At 40.8% G+C, this 19,514-nt stretch overlaps 1 protein-coding gene across 5 annotated transcripts; it reads left to right on the top strand.

Annotated features, from left to right (window-relative positions):
- Nucleotides 1–432: 432 nt before the first annotated feature.
- Nucleotides 433–19,292, top strand: ATP6V1D (ATPase H+ transporting V1 subunit D). 5 transcript variants are annotated; one of them, XR_014810981.1, is made up of 9 exons: nt 433–561; nt 5,608–5,725; nt 9,315–9,394; nt 12,254–12,321; nt 12,851–12,895; nt 14,689–14,792; nt 15,376–15,935; nt 16,983–17,475; nt 18,382–19,292. XR_014810981.1 is itself a non-coding variant. In XM_001928314.7 (9 exons), the coding sequence occupies exons 1-9, from the start codon at nt 521–523 to the stop codon at nt 18,521–18,523; spliced, it is 744 nt and encodes a 247-aa protein (XP_001928349.1). In that variant the 5' UTR covers nt 433–520; the 3' UTR covers nt 18,524–19,292. The 5 variants fall into 5 exon arrangements, 1 of the variants encoding a protein (XP_001928349.1); XR_014810980.1 differs by having other exon boundaries at nt 15,376–16,017; XR_014810979.1 differs by having other exon boundaries at nt 15,376–16,321; nt 18,382–19,073.
- Nucleotides 19,293–19,514: the final 222 nt, after the last annotated feature.

Raw genomic sequence — 19,514 nt, 5'->3', positions numbered from 1 at the left:
TGTGGGCCTTAGGAGGACTTGAAAAGTACATTTTCTCGCCATCTTTAGTTTTCGCTAAGTGACTTTCAAGGCGCAGATAAGAAGTAAGACTCGGATTCCTTGTCCCTAAAGAATAAATTCTCTACGATACTGTCAGTCAACCATGAGGTGGCGCTGTGACCAGAGGTGAATGTGGAGGAGGAGAAGGGGTGTACTCTTCTCTCTCGGTCTTTCGTCTCTTGGGTGTAGAGCCTTGCGCAGCCGCCTGGGAGCTGGAGGGGGAGGGGCTCGGCAGCGTACCGGAATCGAGGGGCGGTTCCGGGGTGCGCGCGCCTCAACATCCGGGCATCGCCTTCTTCCTGTCCCGGCCTTCCTGCACTCCTGTGCCAAGAGAAAGCGGAAGTGAAGAAGAGACACTCCGGCTGCCTCTTAGCAACGCGAAGGGCGTCACGTGACACAACCAGCTGACTCCGGTAGAGAAGGACTCTGTGGCTGCAGCACTTGCCTGGCCTGGGACCGGAGCCGCACGGTCGCCGTCAGAATGTCGGGCAAAGACCGAATTGAAATCTTTCCCTCGCGAATGTAAGTAAAAGAATGGAACGAACACACTTACGGGTTCAGGAACACCGGCCCGGAGCCGCTGTCCGTTCACACCCTGGACCAGCAGCGAGGCACCTTGTTTCCTTGGCCGACTCTGAGCTCTCCTCAGACACTTCGTGAGTCCAGGGCGAAGCTCTTTGGCGGGCCCGCACACATTCCTCTGTTTGAACCGGACTGGGCAGAACGAGCCCAGCCGGTGGGAACAGGCGCCCGGCCTGCTGGATTTTATGAAGGCTCATTGACTTTACTCATTAATTGAGCTTTTCACCCCACATTCCTTTATTGAGCCGGGCACTATCCTTACGTACCTATGAGTTTTCGTCACTTGTGCCTTAAGAGAGCTAAAGACAGACAAGCCGAGGAGGTTTGCCGATAATGCTTTGAAAAAGGAAGTTTACTACGATGGGAAGCAGGCTTCTAAGCCAAATTGGGGGTTGAATCCAATCACCGTAACGTGGACGTTAGGTTCGATAGTGGATCCCCTTGCTCCTTTTCCCTTGAAATGTTTGTCGCCTGAGGTGGGAAGCTATCCCAGAATTTCTAAGGCACTCCTTTTGCTCTGTCACCATTGCATCTCATTCAGGCCTGTGTTAATATCACCCATCACGTTGTAAAGTGGATATTGTTTTATGTGTATTTACCACTGAACTACAAGCCCTCTCCAGGATGAGATCTCTTTTATTAATCCATAGAAAGTCCATTAAAAAAATGGTGCCTGAATGAACCCATATTTTGGAATTTGGTCAGTCGTGGGCTTTCATTGCCTGAATTCTTTGGCTGGAGAAATAGCATAGCACTCTAGGTGTTTGGCCAGTCTGTAAAGAAAATTTTGAAATTTTCTTAAATGTGCCTAAGAACATGTGGAAAGTAATAATTGTTCTTATTTGTCGTCTTCTCCCCTTTCTCCTCCCCTTCTTCTTCTTTTTTTTTTTTTTTTTTCTTTCTCTAAGGAGCAGAAAGTCAGTTTTGGTTCTGAGAGATGTTTTGACTGTGGTCCTCTCTTTGGGGGACCTTTTGTTTTTCTTCATTCTGAATTTTTTCTCAGAGAATCTGAGGACTCTTAAATAAGAGTTGTTTTTAAACCCTAAACCTAGTTTTCTGTCTCTGCCTGGGTGGCTACAGCTTTTAATAAAATGAAGGGGGTTTTGTTTGGTTTTTACCTTTACCTGACTTTTCAATAGCTGTTTGTCCTAGATGGACGCAATTCAGTTATGGAGAAAGGTAATGCCTGTGAAATAGTTAATGATCAGGACTACCCTGGGGTTACTGAGGATGGCAGAATGCTCAGCAGTTAAGGACTGATTCAGTCCAAACCTCTGCACCGAGAGACCACCAAACTATTGTGGCTTCTAGCAGCCTAAAGCTCTGTTCCCAGGATGACTCTGGCTCCCAGTATAATGCCTGCCTGAGAAAACTCATTGCAGCCACAGCCAGGAGAATTTGCTCTTTGTTTTGTCCCACACCTGAGGATATGCCCTTGAGCGCCCTCCCTTAATTACCTGCTAGCAGACACAGTTGGCCTGATCATCACTTCTGTTTGCCTCCACTCTCAGTCATTTTAAAATGCTTAATCACCTGTGCACAAATTGGAATGGAGCTCAGCTCTTTCCCCTCCTGTCAGTGGTTACTGAAAACATGTGTTTTTACCACTTTAATGACTGGCTGTTTTTAATCTTTGATAGTTATCAGAATGTTAACTTTTTTGTTTGTTTTGGAGATTAAGAGGCAAATACACTTCTTTGGGCTTAGACAAGAAAAATAATAAGTTTGTGAAGGTGAAAATTGCTCTTTGAGAGGATTCAGCTTCCCGATTGAGAGGAAGATCAGGTGGAGGAAATAAATGCTTCTCTGTAAATATTTTCCCCAAGGCATATCAGCAAGTATTTTGTCATGTAGTCAGATGTCTTTGATTCAGCTGGAAACAAAGTCATCATCCTAGCTGAAGGTCAAACATTTTTTGTAAAGCCAAGCAGCTCTGGAGCTTGTAACAGAACAGGTTTTTTTAAGAGCTAGGGTAGAAAACACACTAGGAACATCTGTTTGAGACACTTCCACCTTACGGTGTTATCCTTTGAAATGAGGTTGAAATGAGGCTGTTGTCTAGTTAGGCACCAGAGAGAGCAAAACAAGTTTAGAGTGGAAGCAAAAGAGGCATGAAGGTAGTGAAGTCAACAGAGGTCAGTCATATTCAGGTTCTAGTACATACTGGCAATAAGCCCTTGGGCAAGTCACCCTTGAGGCTCAAAAATTAAAATTTGTTTATTTCACAGAGATGCCACTGCTTAGGAGTAAATTTAAATTGGCATGTTAAACTCAGTTTTAATCAACCAATTCACCTTTTTACTATAAACTTACTGCAGTCTGCAGTACTTGGATTTGACTTAAATTTTTTTTTGTCCTGAACTGAAAAATCTTTATTTATCCCTCATAGTGTAAATATTCTTAAGTTTTACTGCAGAAATGTTAATATGTTTGATTATAGGGTGTAACCAGGCCCCTCAGGGTTATTATTATAGAACATAGTAAATGCATCATACTTTTCTAAAATCAAGCAAAGTCAGAATTCTTTTTTTTTTTTTGGCTTAAATTTGATTCAGCTCTTTGAGCCCAAATTCTAATAGTGTCAACAACGTAGCATGTTAAGTGTACACATTCGGGTGCAAACCTCCTGCTCAGGCTGGAACCAGCCTCACTCAGTTACATCTCCAGTGAGGCTAATCAGTGCACATTCAACCACTGATAGTATTTCAAAGAGAACTGTTCAACTGAAATGATTTATAATCAAGAAATGAAACAGTATGGCACATGGTTGGGGTACATTGGACCTAGTTTTGAGCCTTAGTTTGAGCCTTGGTTAAGTCACTGGAGTAGAAGTCTGGTTCAAGTTTCTGCTCTATTTTTTCTTCACTGAGTGACTGTGGGAAAGTTGTTTCACTTTTCTAAGCCTCATTTTCCTATATTTGAAGATAATGTCTAAAGCCCTTTCTTATTTTTTTTTTTTTGTCTTTTTGCCTTTTCTAGGGCCACTCCCGCAGCATATGGAGGTTCCCAGGCTAGGAGTCTAATCGGAGCTGTAGCCACCGGTCTACGCCAGAGCTACAGCAACTCGGGATCCGAGCTGCGTCTGCGACCTACACCACAGCTCACGGCAATGCCGGATCCTTTAACCCACTGAGCAAGGCCAGGGACCGAACCCGCAACCTCATGGTTCCTAGTTGGATTCGTTAACCACTGTGCCATGACGGGAACTCCTAAAGCCCTTTCTAGCTCTAGAATTAGTAGCTTTTTGCCTGTGGTAGATTTCAGTATAATCTACAAATTTAGTCAGAGTTTAGCAAGAACTATTTTGCAGTTGATTGTAACACCAGTCATATGAAATTATATCCCCTTAAACAAATCACCTTAAGTATGTTACATAATCTATTATTGAATCTTAGTACCACTTTTTTTCCTCACCATTAAATTTTATCTGGCATATGGTAGCAAGAGTGGAAATGTCTGTCATTTCCATTCTTGCTGTTAATTTCAGGAATTCTGTCATTGCTTTCTTGACTTTGGTATTGGGATTTGTGGTGGGGGGGAAGGTTGAAGTAAGGAGGTAAAGAGACTTCAGTGGCTTGTCAATTCTCAAGTGTGTTTACTTTTATATGTTATTTGTAACCTAGCATCATTTACAAATTAATCAAGTGATTAGTAGTAGGGGAATCATTGATGATATCCAAACACTTAAGTGCCACACTTTTTTTTTTTTTTCCTTTCTCAGCCTCACCTGTGGCATATGGAAGTTCCTGGAGCTAGGGGTTGAATCAGAGCTGCAGCTACTGGCCTACGCCACAGCAACACCTTATTCAAGTCGCATCTGTGAGCTACACCCGCAGCTTGCAGCAATGCCAATCCTTAACCCACTGAACCAGGCCAGAGATGGAACCCACATCATCACAGAGACATGAGGAACCACAATGGGAACTCCAGTGCCACATTTTCAATGGAAAAAGTGAGAAATGGATTGTGGTATAAAATGCAGAAGGTACAACAGGATATAGTGTAAAGAGTAAATCCATTTTTTTTTTTAAATTCAGCCTTATTTTCCAAAGGAAGCTGTGAACAGTTTCTGTGATCCTTTCTAGAACTACTCTATATGTCTCTAAGCACATGTATCCCTTGCTTTGCATAACTAAGACTGTAATATTGGGAGCACATGCAGATCTACCTTCCTCTTTTTTTTAATGGCTGCATATCATTCTATTGTATGAACCATGTTTTGTGGAACATTTGCTTCCACCCTTTTGCTATTACAAATAAGGCTGGCAGGCTTATCCTTAACCTTGTGCATGTTTTTGTCTAAATGTTTAAGTAAAGCAGTGGGATAAATCCCTAAAAGTGGAATTGTCGGTCCTGAAGGTAAATACATTTCAAATTTTGAAATACACTGGTGGATTTTTTTTTTTTTTAAGTACTTACTACATCTCTAGTAGAAACATATATGTGTGTTTTAACTCACAGATCAAGATAAGCACTATGCTGGCCTCATAAAATAGAGCTCTGAGTAAGTTTTATTATGGTTTTAATAAGTGCCTATTTATTAAATTATTAATTATTTATTAAAGAATTGTTTGTTTTTTATATTTTTAGGGCCACACCCACGGCATATGGAGGTTCCCAGGCTAGGGGTCAAATTGGAGCTATAGCTGCCAGCCTACACCACAGCCACAGCAATGCCAGATCCTTAACCCACTGAGTGAGGCCAGGGATTGAACCTGCGTCCTCATGGATGCTAGTCAGATTCGTTTCCACTGAGCCATGACGGGAACTCCCTTGTTTTTGTTTTAAATAAAAAAGACTTCTCATTTATGGAATACAGGGTAGAAATACACAGTATTGAGAAACTAAGCCTGTCAGCCATAAATGCTGTTATATATTCGTACTCTCAAGGAATGACATCAAAGCATAATTTTAACATCATATTGGGGAAGTATTTTTATTTCTTTTAAACAATGGGAATAAATGTCTTTAACTTTATTTACATAGGGCACAGACCATCATGAAGGCTCGGTTAAAAGGAGCACAAACAGGTCGAAACCTCCTGAAGAAAAAATCTGATGCCTTAACTCTTCGATTTCGACAGATCCTTAAGAAGATAATAGAGGTAGAATGAACATTGATTAGAACTGTATTTATTTTAGAAGTATCTATGGAAAATGTAGCATGGCCATTGACAATGTAATTAAATTTTTTCTTTCAAATGTAAAAATGCCGTAAATCTAACAAGTTTCAGAAAGATGATTCAATAAAATTCAAGCTGTTTACTCTTGCCCCGGAACCCCACTTGATCTGCTCTGGCCCCTGCCTGCTCCTCTGATCTCATTTGGAGCTTTTTTTCTAATATCCTCCTTGAGGGCCTTTGCATTAGCCATTTCTTCTGCCTGAGATGCTCTTTCTTCAGTATTTCTTTGAACTGCTCTTCTGGCCTGTCTGGTAATTTTCTACCCTCCCCACTCGTCCCATTTTGTCTTCTTCAATTATTGGGTATTCTCAAACATTAAATATTCCTGATTTACTTTTTAAAATTTTATTGCAGTATTGTTAATTTACAATGTTGTGTTTCAGGTGTACAGCAAAGTGAATCAGCTGTACACATACGTATGTCCATTCTCTTTCAGATTCTTTTCCCATATAGGTTATTACACAGGTTATTGAGTAGAGTTCCATGTGCTATAAAGTAGGTCCTTGTTGGCTATCTATTTTATATATAGTGGTTTGTGTATGTTAATCCCAAACTCCTCATTTATCTCTCCCCTCTCCACATTTCCCCTTTGGTAACCATGAGGTTGATTTAGAAAGTCTGTTTTGCTTTTTAATTAGTTCATTTGTGTCACTTTAAAAATTAGATTCCACATGTATGTGATAACGTGATATTTGTCTTTCTCTGACTTCATAATAATCTCTAGTTGCATCCATGTTGCTGCAGATGGCATTATTTCATTCTTTTTATGGCTGAGTAATATTCCATTGTTTATATGTACTACACCTTCTTTATCCATTCTTCTGAGTTAACATTTAGGTTGCTTCCATGTCTTGGCTATTGTAAATAGTTCTGCGGTGAACATTGGGGTGCCTGTATATATATATATTTTTTTTTCCTCTTTGTTAGGGCTGCATTTGCAGCATGTGGAGGTTCCCAGGCTAGGGGTTGAATTGGAGCTGTAACTGCTGGCCTATGCCACAGCCACAGCAATGCAGGATTCAAGCCGTGTCTGCAACCTACACCACAGCTCAGGGCAACGCCAGATCTTTAACCCACTGAGCAAGGCCAGGGATAGAACCCATAACCTCATGGTTACTTGTCGAATTTGTTTCCCTTGTGCCACAACGGAACTCCTGGGGTGCATGTATGTTTTTGAATTGTGGTTTTCTCTGGATAAATGCCCAGGGGTGGGATTGCTGGGTCATGTGGTAGTTCTCTTTTTTGTTTTTTAAGGAACCTCTATACTCTTCTCCTTAGTAGTTGTACCAGTTTATATGCCACCTACAGTGTAGGAGGGTTCCCCTTTTCCACTCCCTTTCTAGCATTTATTGTTGCAGACTTTTTTTTTTTTTTTTTTTTTTTTTTAAGGGCATCATCCACAGCATGTGGAAGTTCCCAGGCTAGGGGTCGAATCGGAGCTCTAGCTGCCAGCCTATATCACAGCCACAGCAGCATGGGATCCAAGCCGTGTCTGCGACCTACGCGACAGCTCATGGCAATGCCAGATCCTTAACCCAATGAGCAAAGCCAGGGATCGAACCCGCAACCTCATGGTTCCTAGTTGGATTCTTTTCCACTGCACCACAATGGGAACTCCTCTTGTTTGTAGACTTTTTTTTTTTTAATTACTCATTGAATTTATTACATTTATAGTTGTACAATGATCGTCACAATCAAATTTTATAGGATTTTCATCCCACAACCCCAGCTCATCTCCCCAGCCTCTGAACTGTCTCCTTTGGAAACCATAAGGTTTTCAAAGTCTGTGAGTCAGTATCTGTTCTGCAAAGAGGTTCATTGTGTCCTTTTTTCACATTCCACATGTCAGTGAAAGCATTTGATGTTGGTGTCTCATTGTCTAACTGACTTCACTTAGCATGATAATTTCTAGGTCCTTCCGTGTTGCTAAAAATGCTGGTATTGGAGTTCCCGTCGTGGTGCAGTGGTTAACGAATCCGACTAGGAACCATGAGGTTGCGGGTTCGGTCCCTGCCCTTGCTCAGTGGGTTAACGATCCGGCGTTGCCGTGAACTGTGGTGTAGGTTGCAGACGCGGCTCGGATCCCGCGTTGCTGTGGCTCTGGCGTAGGCCAGCGGCTACAGCTCCGATTCAACCCCTAGCCTGGGAACCTCCATATGCCGCGGGAGCGGCCCAAGAAATAGCAACAACAACAACAACAACAACAACAACAACAAAAAAAAAAGTTTAAAAATGCTGGTATTTCATTCCTTTTAATGGATGAGTAATATTCCACTGTGTATATGTACCACATCTTTTTGATCCACTCCTCTGTTGATGGACATTTAGGTTGTTTCCATGTCTTGGCTATTGAAGATAGTGCTGCAATGAACAATGGAGTACATGTGTCTTTTCAAGTCATGGTTTTCTCTGGATAGATGCCCAGGAGTGGGATTGCTCCTGATGTGGCCTCCTCTTTGTCTTCTGGAGTAGAATATCTTTTTGAAAGTTTCTGGTCCATTTGGTTGAAGATTGCTCAGCATCTAGTTGTTAATTTTTAGGAGAGAGGTTGAGCTCCAGTCCTTCTATTCTCCCATCTTGTTTGTAAACTTTTTGATGTTGGCCATTCTGACTGGTGTGAAGTGATACTCCAGAATTTTTTTTTTTTTTTTTTTTTTCCTTTGGGCCGCTCCTGCGGCATATGGAGGTTCCCAGGCTAGGGGTCGAATTGGAGCTGTAGCCACTGGCCTATGCCAGAGCCACAGCAACGCGGGATCCGAGCCGCGTCTGCGACCTACACCACAGCTCACGGCAACGCCGGATCGTTAACCCACTGAGCAAGGGCAGGGACCGAACCCGCAACCTCATGGTTCCTAGTCGGATTCGTTAACCACTGCGCCACGACGGGAACTCCCCAGAATTTTTTTTTTTTGCCTTTTGTAGGGCCGCTCCTGTGGCATATGGAGGTTCCCAGGCTAGGGGTCTAATCAGAGCTGTAGCCAACGGCCACAGCCACAGCCACAGCAACGCAGGATCTGAGCTGCATCTGCGACCTACACCATAGCTCTCAGCAACACCGGATCCTTAACCCACTGAGCAAGGCCAGGGATTGAACCCGCAACCTCATGGTTCCTAGTCGGATTTGTTAACCACTGAGCCACGATGGGAACTCCCTCCAGATTTATTATAGAATTACTATGCCATTAGGATTTTGACTGTACTGCAGTGAATTTAAATGGTTAATTTGAGCACACTGACATGGTCCCAAGATAGGCCCTTCACCTAAGATTCAGTTTTCTGTTTCTTAGTGTCTTTATTCTTATATTTTGATTATAAAATTCATGGTTTTGCAAAATCATTAGCTACCATAACCGAAACTGCTCAAACAAAATTGGAGATACTTATCTGTTACCAAATGAATATTTGCATGTACACTTGGCATAAAATAATGGTTATTAAAGAAACATTATTATATAATTTTTCCCTGTAAAAAAACTTGATTGAATCAGCTGTTGGTTTATGCTTTTTCCAGACTAAAATGTTGATGGGTGAAGTGATGAGAGAAGCTGCTTTTTCACTTGCCGAGGCCAAGTTCACAGCAGGGGACTTCAGGTAAGAGGACTTAAGTGGGGTGTTTTGAAAACAAAGTGCAGTCATGTTCATAATTTCATTTCAAAGCCACTTTTAAATTAAAAGAAAAACACATTAAAGGCAAAGGACATAGTAGTAATAAAAAAGAAACACTTCTGACCCCCATCATTTTAACACTGTTGTTTTTATTACTACCTACATGTATCTGTTAACATCAGTTACATGGTTGCAGACACAGGATACTTAATATCTTAACACTCAGTTTTTCTTTTTCTTTCTTTCTTTCTTTCTTTTTTTTTTTTTTTTTTGCATTTTAGGAACTTCACCTGCTGCACATGGAAGTTTCCAGGCTAGGGGTCAAATTGGAGCTGCAGCTGCCAGCCTGCACCACAGCCACAGCAACAAGGGATCACAGCCTTGTCTGCGACCTGTATCACAGCTCATGGTAACGTCAGATCCTTAAACCATGAGTGAGGCCAGGGATTGAACCCACATCCTCATGGATACTAGTCAGATTCATAATGGGAACTCCCTCAATTTTCATTTAACATTGTATCATAGGAGTTCCTGTCGTGGCTCAGCGGGAACAAATCTGACTGGTAGCCATGATGATGCAGGTTTGATCCCTGGCCTCAGTGGGTTAAGGATGCAGCTTTGCCATGAGCTGTGGTGTAGGTCAAAGACGCAGCCCAGATCTCACGTTGCTGTGGCTGTGGTGTAGGCCAGTGGCTACAGCTGTGATTCAACTCCTAGCCTGGGAACCAACATATGCCATGGATGCAGCTCTAAAAAGACAAAAAAATAATATAATATTGTATCATAAACATTTTTCCTTGTTTTCACATAGCTGCATAATCTTTCTGTAGATGTATGATAATTAATGTTTTCCTGGAATGGGGGGCATTTGCGTTGATTGTCAGATTTTTGGAGTATTAGGAAAGGTGCTATGGATATTTTTATGTATGTTTCTGTTTTACCGAATTATTTCCTTAGGAAAATTTTCAAGAATGGAATTGATTGTTTAAAGACCATGGATTTGTGGCTTTTGTCAATATATGCTTTACAAAGCATGCAAAATGGCTTAGTTATTGCTTACATATGTTTTGTTATGTCATTTGATTCTCTAGATAAGCCTGTGTGGTGGACCAGGCAAGCATTGTTATTCTCGGTTTAAGATCAGTGCTTTCCTGAAGTCAAATGACTGTTTAGGGGCAAAAGCGTAAGTTGTTTTCAGGGTTGGTTTTTTGCTTTTTAGGGCTGCGCACATGGCATATGGAAGTTCCCAGGCTAGGGGTTGAATCTGAGCTACAGCTGCTGGCCTACACAACATGGGATCTGAACCGCGTCTGCAACCTACACCACAACTCATGGCAATGCAGGATCCTTAACCCACTGAACGTGGCCAGGAATCACGTCCTCATGGATACTAGTCAGGTTCGTTTCTGCTGAGCCACAATGGGACTCCCTCTTTTAAGGGTTTTTGATTTTAGTTTTCTTTACCCATTCTTAGTGTTATCTGGGAACATTACCTATGGGCAGTTTTACAGCCTGAAGTGCATAAGACCTTTAGAAGTAGGAGGCTTTAATTTTGCCAATGTCAGTAGGATGTGTTGACTTTTCCATGAGACGGAGGGAATCAGTAGTGTGTAAGGGTATGGGGGTAGTGTGAATGTGTTTGAGAGTAGTTATGGGGAAAACACTGTATTTTGTGGTAATAACAGGTTGAGACAAAGCCAGATAGGTGCCAGGGTAAAGCAATTGAACTCCTGCTTAGCTAGACCTGGATGGTTTTGAAAAGCAAACCTAGAAAGAAGGAACATTTTTCTCAAAATTATATTATTGGAATGAAAATCCCTAAAGTCACATCCATGCACCATGTGTCTGACTGAAAACTCAAGCAATCCGTGTACATTAAAATCATTCTTTGTATTTGTATGGCTAATGTTTGAATATTGTTCATTCTTTGCTCTCTGAGGCCCTCTTCTGGCATCAGTGATCTCCCTTTCTGAAAAAAGAGTCATCAAAACACACTTAATTGTGACATCTTTGTTTTTTTATTTTTTTATTACCCAATGAATTTATTACATTTAGAGTTGTACAATGATCAGCACAATCAAATTTTATAGGATTTCCATCCCACAACCCCAGTGTATCCCCTCACCCCCCAAACTGTCTCTTTTGGACACCATAAGGTTTTCAAAGTCTGTGAGTCAGTATCTGTTCTGCAAAGAGGTTCATTGTGTCCTTTTTTCACATTCCACATGTCAGTGAAAGCATTTGATGTTGGTGTCTCATTGTCTAACTGACTTCACTTAGCATGATAATTTCTAGGTCCTTCCGTGTTGCTAAAAATGCCGGTATTTCTTTCCTTTTAATGGCTGAGTAATATTCCATTGTGTATATGTACCACATCTTTTTGATCCACTCCTCTGTCGATGGACATTTTGGTTGTTCCATGTCTTGGCTATTGTAAATAGTGCTGCAATGAACATTGGAGTACATGTGTCTTTTCAAGTTATGGTTTTCTCTGGATAGATGCCCAGGAGTGGAATTGCTGGGTCAAATGGTAGATCTATTTCTAGTTTTCTGAGGAATCTCCATACTGTTTTCCACAGTGGCTGCACCAATTTACAATCCCACCAACAGTGTTACAGGGTTCCTTTTTCTCCACACCTTCTCCAGCACTTCTTGTTTGTAGACTTTTGGATGACGGCCATTCTGGCTGTTGTAAGGTGGTATCTCATAGTGGTTTTGATTTGTATTTCTCTAATAATGAGTGCTGTCGATATGACATCTTTGTTGAAATCTCTTGATGGGTCCTATTGGTTTATTTCCTACTCCAAACACTCAACTAAATCAAGGCCTTTCCTTTTTCTGCAGCACCACAGTTATCCAAAACGTAAATAAAGCCCAAGTGAAGATTAGAGCAAAGAAAGATAATGTAGCAGGTAACTTTTCAACCTTTTAGAACCCTTAGGGGAGAAAAGATGATGTATTAAAATTAACCTGTTTATACGGCAAGATCTTGATGTCCCAATTCCTCTTCTTAGAAAAAGTTGATTGGCTTTACATGTTAAAACCATCGTTAACTGGTGGTTGCCGGGGGATAGAACTGGTCAGTGGATATGAGGGAAATGAGGAACTGGTTGTTCAGTGGATATAAATTTATAGTTATACAGAGAAATACATTAGAGAGACCTGCCATACAGTAGTGTCTGTAGTTATAGTTAATAATATGGTATTGTGCACTTAAAAGCTTAAGAATGTAGATCTCACATTGAGTGTTCTTAATACACATGCATGCGCACACACACGTAAAAAGGGACACAAGAAACCTTTAGGGGATGGTGGATATATTTATTACCTTGATTGTGATGATGGTTTCATGGGTGTATGCATATGCCTAAACTTATCAAAATGTGTGCATTATATGTGAAAGGACATGTTTGTGAATCTTTATGTTTCATTGTTTAACAGGTGTTACTTTGCCAGTATTTGAACATTATCATGAAGGAACCGACAGTAAGTGTGAAATTTTTTATGGGTATGTCTCTGGTTCTCCCAATTCTTTTTTTATTTTATTGGCGTATAGTTGCTTTACAGTGCTGGTGTTAGTTTCAGGTGTATAACAGAGTGATTCAGTTATACATATACCTATATTCATTCTTTTTCAGATTCTTTTCCCATATAAGTTATCACAGAATGTTGTGTAGAGTTCCCTGTACTGTACAGTAGTTCCTTGTGGGTCATCAGTTTTATATATGGTGGTGTATATATGTTAATCCCAAACTCCTAATTTATCCTTTTCCCCCACATTTCCCCTTTGCTAACCACAAGTTTTCTTTTTTCTTCTTCTTCTTCTTTTTTTTTTTTTTTGGTCTTTTTAGGGCCCTGCTCTTGGCATATGGAGGTTCTCAGGCTAGGAGTCAAATTGGAGCTGTAGCTGGTGGCCTGCACCACAGCCGCAGCCATGCCAGATCCAAGCCTCATCTGCAACCTACATCACAGCTCATGGCAACACCAGATCCTTAACCCACTGAGCAAGGCCAGGGGTTGAGCCTGCATCTTCATGGATGCTATAGTCAGATTTGTTTCCGCTGAGCTACGATGGGAATTCCCTAAGTTTGTTTTCTTAATCTGTGCTTCCCATTCTTCTTTAAATGGACCTTATTCTTTTCTTTTTGTCTTTGCTATTTCTTTGGGCCGCTCCCGCGGCATATGAAGGTTCCCAGGCTAGGGGTCGAATCGGAGCTGTAGCCACTGGCCTGTGCCAGAGCCACAGCAACATGGGATCCGAGCCGCATCTGCAACCTACACCACAGCTCGTTAACCCACTGAACAAGGGCAGGGACCGAACCCACAACCTCCTGGTTCCTAGTCGGATTCATTAACCACTGCGCCACGACGGGAACTCCTGGACCTTATTCTGAAAAATGGGGCTAGATAGACCTTCTTATAGTTAGTTCAGTGGTTCCAGTGTTGGAAACCACCTTATCAGATAGAGCTGTGATAATAGTTTATCAGTTAATCAAAAAAATTATGGCAGTCATAAAATACTGTGCATGGCTTAACATATTTCAATCTAGAAATGTAGAGAGAGTCATTTGCCATTTTTAAAATACAAGGCTATGGCCTTTCTTTGAGTATGAATCTACTGATTAGATTTCTGTGTTGTCTTTCTCCATAAACCTATACCCATAACACCTTGTTTAAATTTCCAGTCTCTTTAAAGTAGAATAATATCTTTGACACCATGATACAATATGAATGCTGAATTGTCCTACATTTTTATAGCCAGCCTACTCTCAGTTTTTCGTAGTTGTCTTCCCTTTTTCTAATTTGACAGCATGTTTTGAGTAGTAAGGCATCTTCATTGAGTCTTCTGAAAGTAATCAGCTTTTCTTCTTAGAAAAACATTTTTTCTTTGGCCCTCATATTTTATTGTTTCACATAGAATATTTAATGTGGCTTGAATAAAGAAGTAGAGTATTCTAGAGTCACCTGTTAACAGAGTGTCCCTGTATTGAGGCATCAGGCAGTGTGATTTCCAAAGGGAAGCAGCATATTGGTTAATCCTGTAAACTTCTGAAGGTTGGTCAAAAGTTTCTCCTGTACTTATATTTAGAATAGTATTTTTGTGCAAAACTATTCAGCAGCATGTCCTCTAGTAGAGGGAGCGAAATGGGCACTTCGTGTTTGCATTTAATAGGGTTACTGAATGTGTTTTTCCATGTTTTTTGTTATTCTGACTGGTCTTCTTTTGGGGAAGATTATTTACACTCTCAATACAAATGTCGTCTGACTGGTTCTTTCAGGTTATGAGCTGACTGGTTTAGCCAGAGGTGGGGAACAGTTGGCTAAACTGAAGAGGAATTATGCCAAAGCAGTGGAACTGCTGGTGGAACTAGCTTCGCTGCAGGTAAGCAGCAACAGAGCTGGAGAACTCCTGCTTTTGATTTGTCGTAGTCGAGTCGGGGAGATTCAGATCTTCCATCAGAGCATATTGCACTTAGAAATGGAAACCGTTTCCATGGACCAGTGTGAAACTAACCAGAAATGTTTTAATCTCTGAAATGGTGGCTTTCCGCACCGTTGTCCCTGTTTTTTTTATTGCTAACAGAATGTTTGTGCAGTGGTGTAGTTTCAACTCTTGGCTAAGTGAGAGCAATGGTCAATACTAGATTTAAATGTAAATATAATACGGTGTATGCGTGAAAGCAAACCTTCTTCCTGTGTGGTCAGTGGATACATATCTAGGTCATTAGTGTATGATTCTCTCTTCTTGCCATTTTTATAACTTTAGGTGAGTCTGAAGTAAACAAATTCTAATAGGATGGAAATAATGTTAGCTCTAAGGAAATCTCAGAAGCATTTTGTTTAAGTAGGTTGACTAGAGGTAAGACTTCATTTCCAGATGTTTTCTACAATTGCCGAGTGAAGCCAGGTAGACGGGGTGATTACGAAGACTGTGCTTGCATTGGTAATTTATCTTCTTATTTTAGACTTCCTTTGTTACTTTGGATGAAGCTATTAAGATAACCAACAGGCGTGTAAATGCCATTGAACACGGTGAGTGGAAGCTGCTGAGAGGCTCTTTGTTCATCCTCTTATCCACACCTCCACATTTGTCATGCACCTGCTAGGAATCAGGCACTGTCACCTGGTGAATAAGCTGTTGCCCCTGCCCACAGTGGGAAGGGCAGTGAGTTAGTAGTGTTAGTAAATCCTTTGGTAGAAGTGTGTATGATACGGGGAGAGTCACAGGGGAGTGGTGAGTTTAAAGTTATGGGATGTATTATTCATTTCAGACTATTCATGAATAAAGAGTGAAACTATGTCTCAAGAGCCCAAGTGTTTTCATAAATTCTTCTCAGTGAGTGAGTGATAAACCTTTTTGAATACATGAGGTATTTAACTTTAAGTTTCTCTCCCTCAGGCTCTATGTCCTGTTCCCATGCTGTTCTCCTTGATTTCTAAAAACAAATTTTCCCATTTGATGCATTTATTTTCCATCTCTCTTTTTTTCACTATTTTAAAACTATGACTCCTGAATGTTGCCACAGTTCTTTTTCTTCAAGAAACTCAGTTTTTATTCAAGAAACATTTATTCAGTTTTAAGGTAAGAAAGGTGCAAAATTTGAACAGCCAAGAAATTACTTTGATTGGGCTCTATTAGTGTGAAAGAGGAAGTTTATATCATTTTTTAAAAAACTGGAAACACATTTCCTGACTGCTTGGCTAGTGCCAGGCCTTATGCGTGGAGTTGCAAGCAAAACAAAATGGATAAGGTAACAGTTTTAGTTCTTAAGGAGTTTGCCTTCTAAAAGCAGAAGAGGCAATGTAAGGGAGTTCCAGTTGTGGCTCAGCAGAAACGACTCTGACTGGTATCCATGAGGATGCCGGCTCGATCCCTGGCCTTGCTCTGTGGGTTAAGGATCTGGCATTGCTGTGAGCTGTGGTGTAGGTCACAGACACTGCTCAGATCCCGAGTTGGTGTGGCTGTGGCGTAGGCCAGCAGCTACAGCTCCGATTTGACCCCTAGCCTGGGAACTTCCATATGCCATGGGTACAGCCCTAAAAAGACAAAAAAATTCTGTGTAAGGTAGAACCTTATGACTGACACACAATTCAACTGTGTTCTCTCTGCTCGATGTTTCACTTTTTTTTTTTTTTTTTTTTTGTCTTTTGTCTTTTTAGGGCTGCACTTATGGCATATGGAGGTTCCAAGGCTAGGGGTCAAATCGGAACTGTAGCCGCTGGCCTGCACCAGAGCCACAGCAACACGGGATCCCAGCTGCGTCTGCCACCTATACCACAGTTCACAGCAACACTGGATCCTAACCCACTGAGCAAGGCCAGGGATCAAACCTGCTTCCTCATGGATACCAGTCAGGTTCATTAACCACTGAGCCATGACAGGAACTCCTGTTTCACTTTTTAACAGTGAATTGCTATTAAATTTGTTTTTTTTTTTTTTGCCATTTCTTGGGCCACTCCCGCGGCATATGGAGGTTCCCAGGCTAGGGGTCGAATCGGAGCTGTAGCTGCCAGCCTACACCAGAGCCACAGCAACGAGGGATCTGAGCCACGTCTGTGACCTACACCACAGCTCACAGCAACGCCGGATCATTAACCCACTGAGCAAGGGCAGGGATCGAACCCACAACCGCATGGTTCCTAGTCAGATTCGTTAACCACTGCACCACAACGGGAACTCCCCTGACTTGCTATTAAATTTAAAATAACATCTGTGGTTCAGTGTTACATATTAATACAAATTCTGTATATTCATTTTGTATATATCATGGTCCAGTGTTACCTGTGCATAGAAAAGACAGTACAAAGGTATATACCAGAATATTTATAAGTTAATGATGGGTGGTTGGATTATACTTCAGTTCTTTTTGAGTTTCTGTTTTTTACATTAAAAGTACACTTATTTTAGTTAGAAAAAATAAGTTATTATACAAGTGAACACTGGTAGTTTGAAGTTCTCACATGTATAAATTTTTTTAAACCGCAGTCATCATTCCTCGGATTGAACGCACCCTTGCTTATATCATCACAGAGCTGGATGAGAGAGAGCGAGAAGAGTTCTATAGGTTTGTTGGAACTGGCAGTTATCATTTTTTTTGTTTTTCTATATTCCAAAAGCTCAATTTGCTGAGGGACTTGTTGTCTTATGTTCTTTAGAATTAGCACAACTTGTATTTTATTCTGATAAATAAGAAGCAAGAAATAATATTGCCAAAGGCTGTGGAAGCAAATCAATGCCAGTTTTTACACATAACTAAGCTATGGTATCTCTGAAAACTTAGGCCCTTGAGATAAACTATTAGTAGTTAATAGCCTTGATAATTCTTTAAAAAGGAACTGACTTAGATTGGTGTCTCTCACATAAAAAGAAATTGGAATTCATCAGTCAGTTAACAGGTATGTATTGCATGTCGAAAGTGTTCCAGGGGAAATTATAAAAGCATTTGGGGGCAGTATGTAATAGTATAAATCATAATCATTCAACAATAAATGTTAAACAGGTGGTATGCAGGAGTCAGTGTGCCAGGCTCAGAGAAGTGAGAGAGAGGTGAAGGCAGGCGTCAGGAAAGACATGGCTGTCTTGGGCTTTGAGTAGCATCTGAGTATGATTTATAATCATTGTTACTAGAATTTGTTTTGTCCTTCAGTGATGTGCAGGGTTATAGTGATCCATATTGAATGATCTAAAATTTTAATGTGTGAATGCTCAGAATCTATTCCATTATCAGGGAGTAGACTTCAAAGTTTATTCACTCTTTGAGTTGGGGCTTATGAAATCAGTTATGCTTAGAATATGTGTGTTTCTACCTCAAATCTTTTTTAAAAAATGGATTATAAATTATTTAAATTGAAATGAATAAAGATAGAATTTTGTTCTACTTTGTAGGTGTTTATTATCCTTGTTAATAAATAGAAGGGATTCTACTTAGTAACAAAACAGTTTTCAGAAAATTCCCTCCCTTACTTTCCAGGTTAAAGAAAATACAAGAGAAGAAAAAGATTCTCAAGGAAAAGTCTGAGAAAGACTTGGAACAACGAAGGGCAGCTGGAGAGGCGATGGAGCCTGCTAATCTTCTGGCTGAGGAGAAGGATGAGGATCTTCTGTTTGAATAATCTTTCCTTCTCTGGTTCTTTCAGAAGGCCTAACGTGGCACCATTATAATTCACGGTGTGTAGATTTGGAACGTGTGGCCATTTATTATTTGGCCTCAGAATTTCACTGGTTGTAAAATTTCCCTGGACATTGCTTATGGTATTACCTTTGCAGAATCATAATTCTTCCAACTGTTTACCATCAATGACATTTGTAGAATCTGCCCAGAAACTTGTAGATTTTGCAGAAGTGTCACTGTACTCCATGTATATGTATGTTACAAGTGATTTGCTTACCAAGCGTATTCTGAAATTCCCCCTAGGAAACGGCAGTGGTCTCAGCCAGCTCCTGCTGGAGCACCCTTTGTTCCTGCCTACTCGCATGCTTTGGCACCTTTGTCTGAGACTGCAGCCATCCTTGTGTTAGATACTGTAGTACTTCTCTCCTCAAGCTTTATGAAAATCTTCAGATTTTTTTTTTCCTTGAATGGCAGGTCTCTGTCCTCTATCATGGGAACAGTTCTGCCATTCAGATGTGACTGGTATCAACAGTAAAATGATTTAAAAATGAGTCGTTGCTTTTTTAAAAAATTTACTGCTAAGAATAAGTTGGGTTCTTATGCTCAGATCAGCACATGGGGTTGGTGTCCAAAAAGAGCTTTCTCTGCAGGTGTGTATGACGTGGGTAGCCTCCTTTTTTCCCCTCTTCATGTTTCAGTGTTTTACTAATAAGCTTACTGAGATGATTGTTGAATTTTGGGGGTAATAATAAATATATAATTGCCAGTGAGTTAAGAGGACTTATTAGTACTTCTTTAAGAAAAAAATACCAATTCCCATTTAAGGTACCTGTACTATCTAATAGTAACACCCCAAGAGGCATCTGAATGGTGAGATTTGCAGTAGTTTGATCTGGTGTGAGCCTTCCGTCATTACTCAGGCTTTCTTGGGCGCAGTTCTAGGCATTTTTGCCATGAGTGGCCATGGCAGTTTTTGTTTTTGTGTTAATTTT

Source organism: Sus scrofa, chromosome 7 (genome assembly GCF_054392235.1).
Source record: "Sus scrofa isolate SSC_HxYL_T2T_F1_AM1 chromosome 7, Sscrofa_HxYL_maternal_Yorkshire_Landrace_v2.0, whole genome shotgun sequence".
NCBI lineage: Eukaryota > Metazoa > Chordata > Mammalia > Artiodactyla > Suidae > Sus > Sus scrofa.
This window is presented reverse-complemented; position numbering and strand designations above follow the sequence as displayed.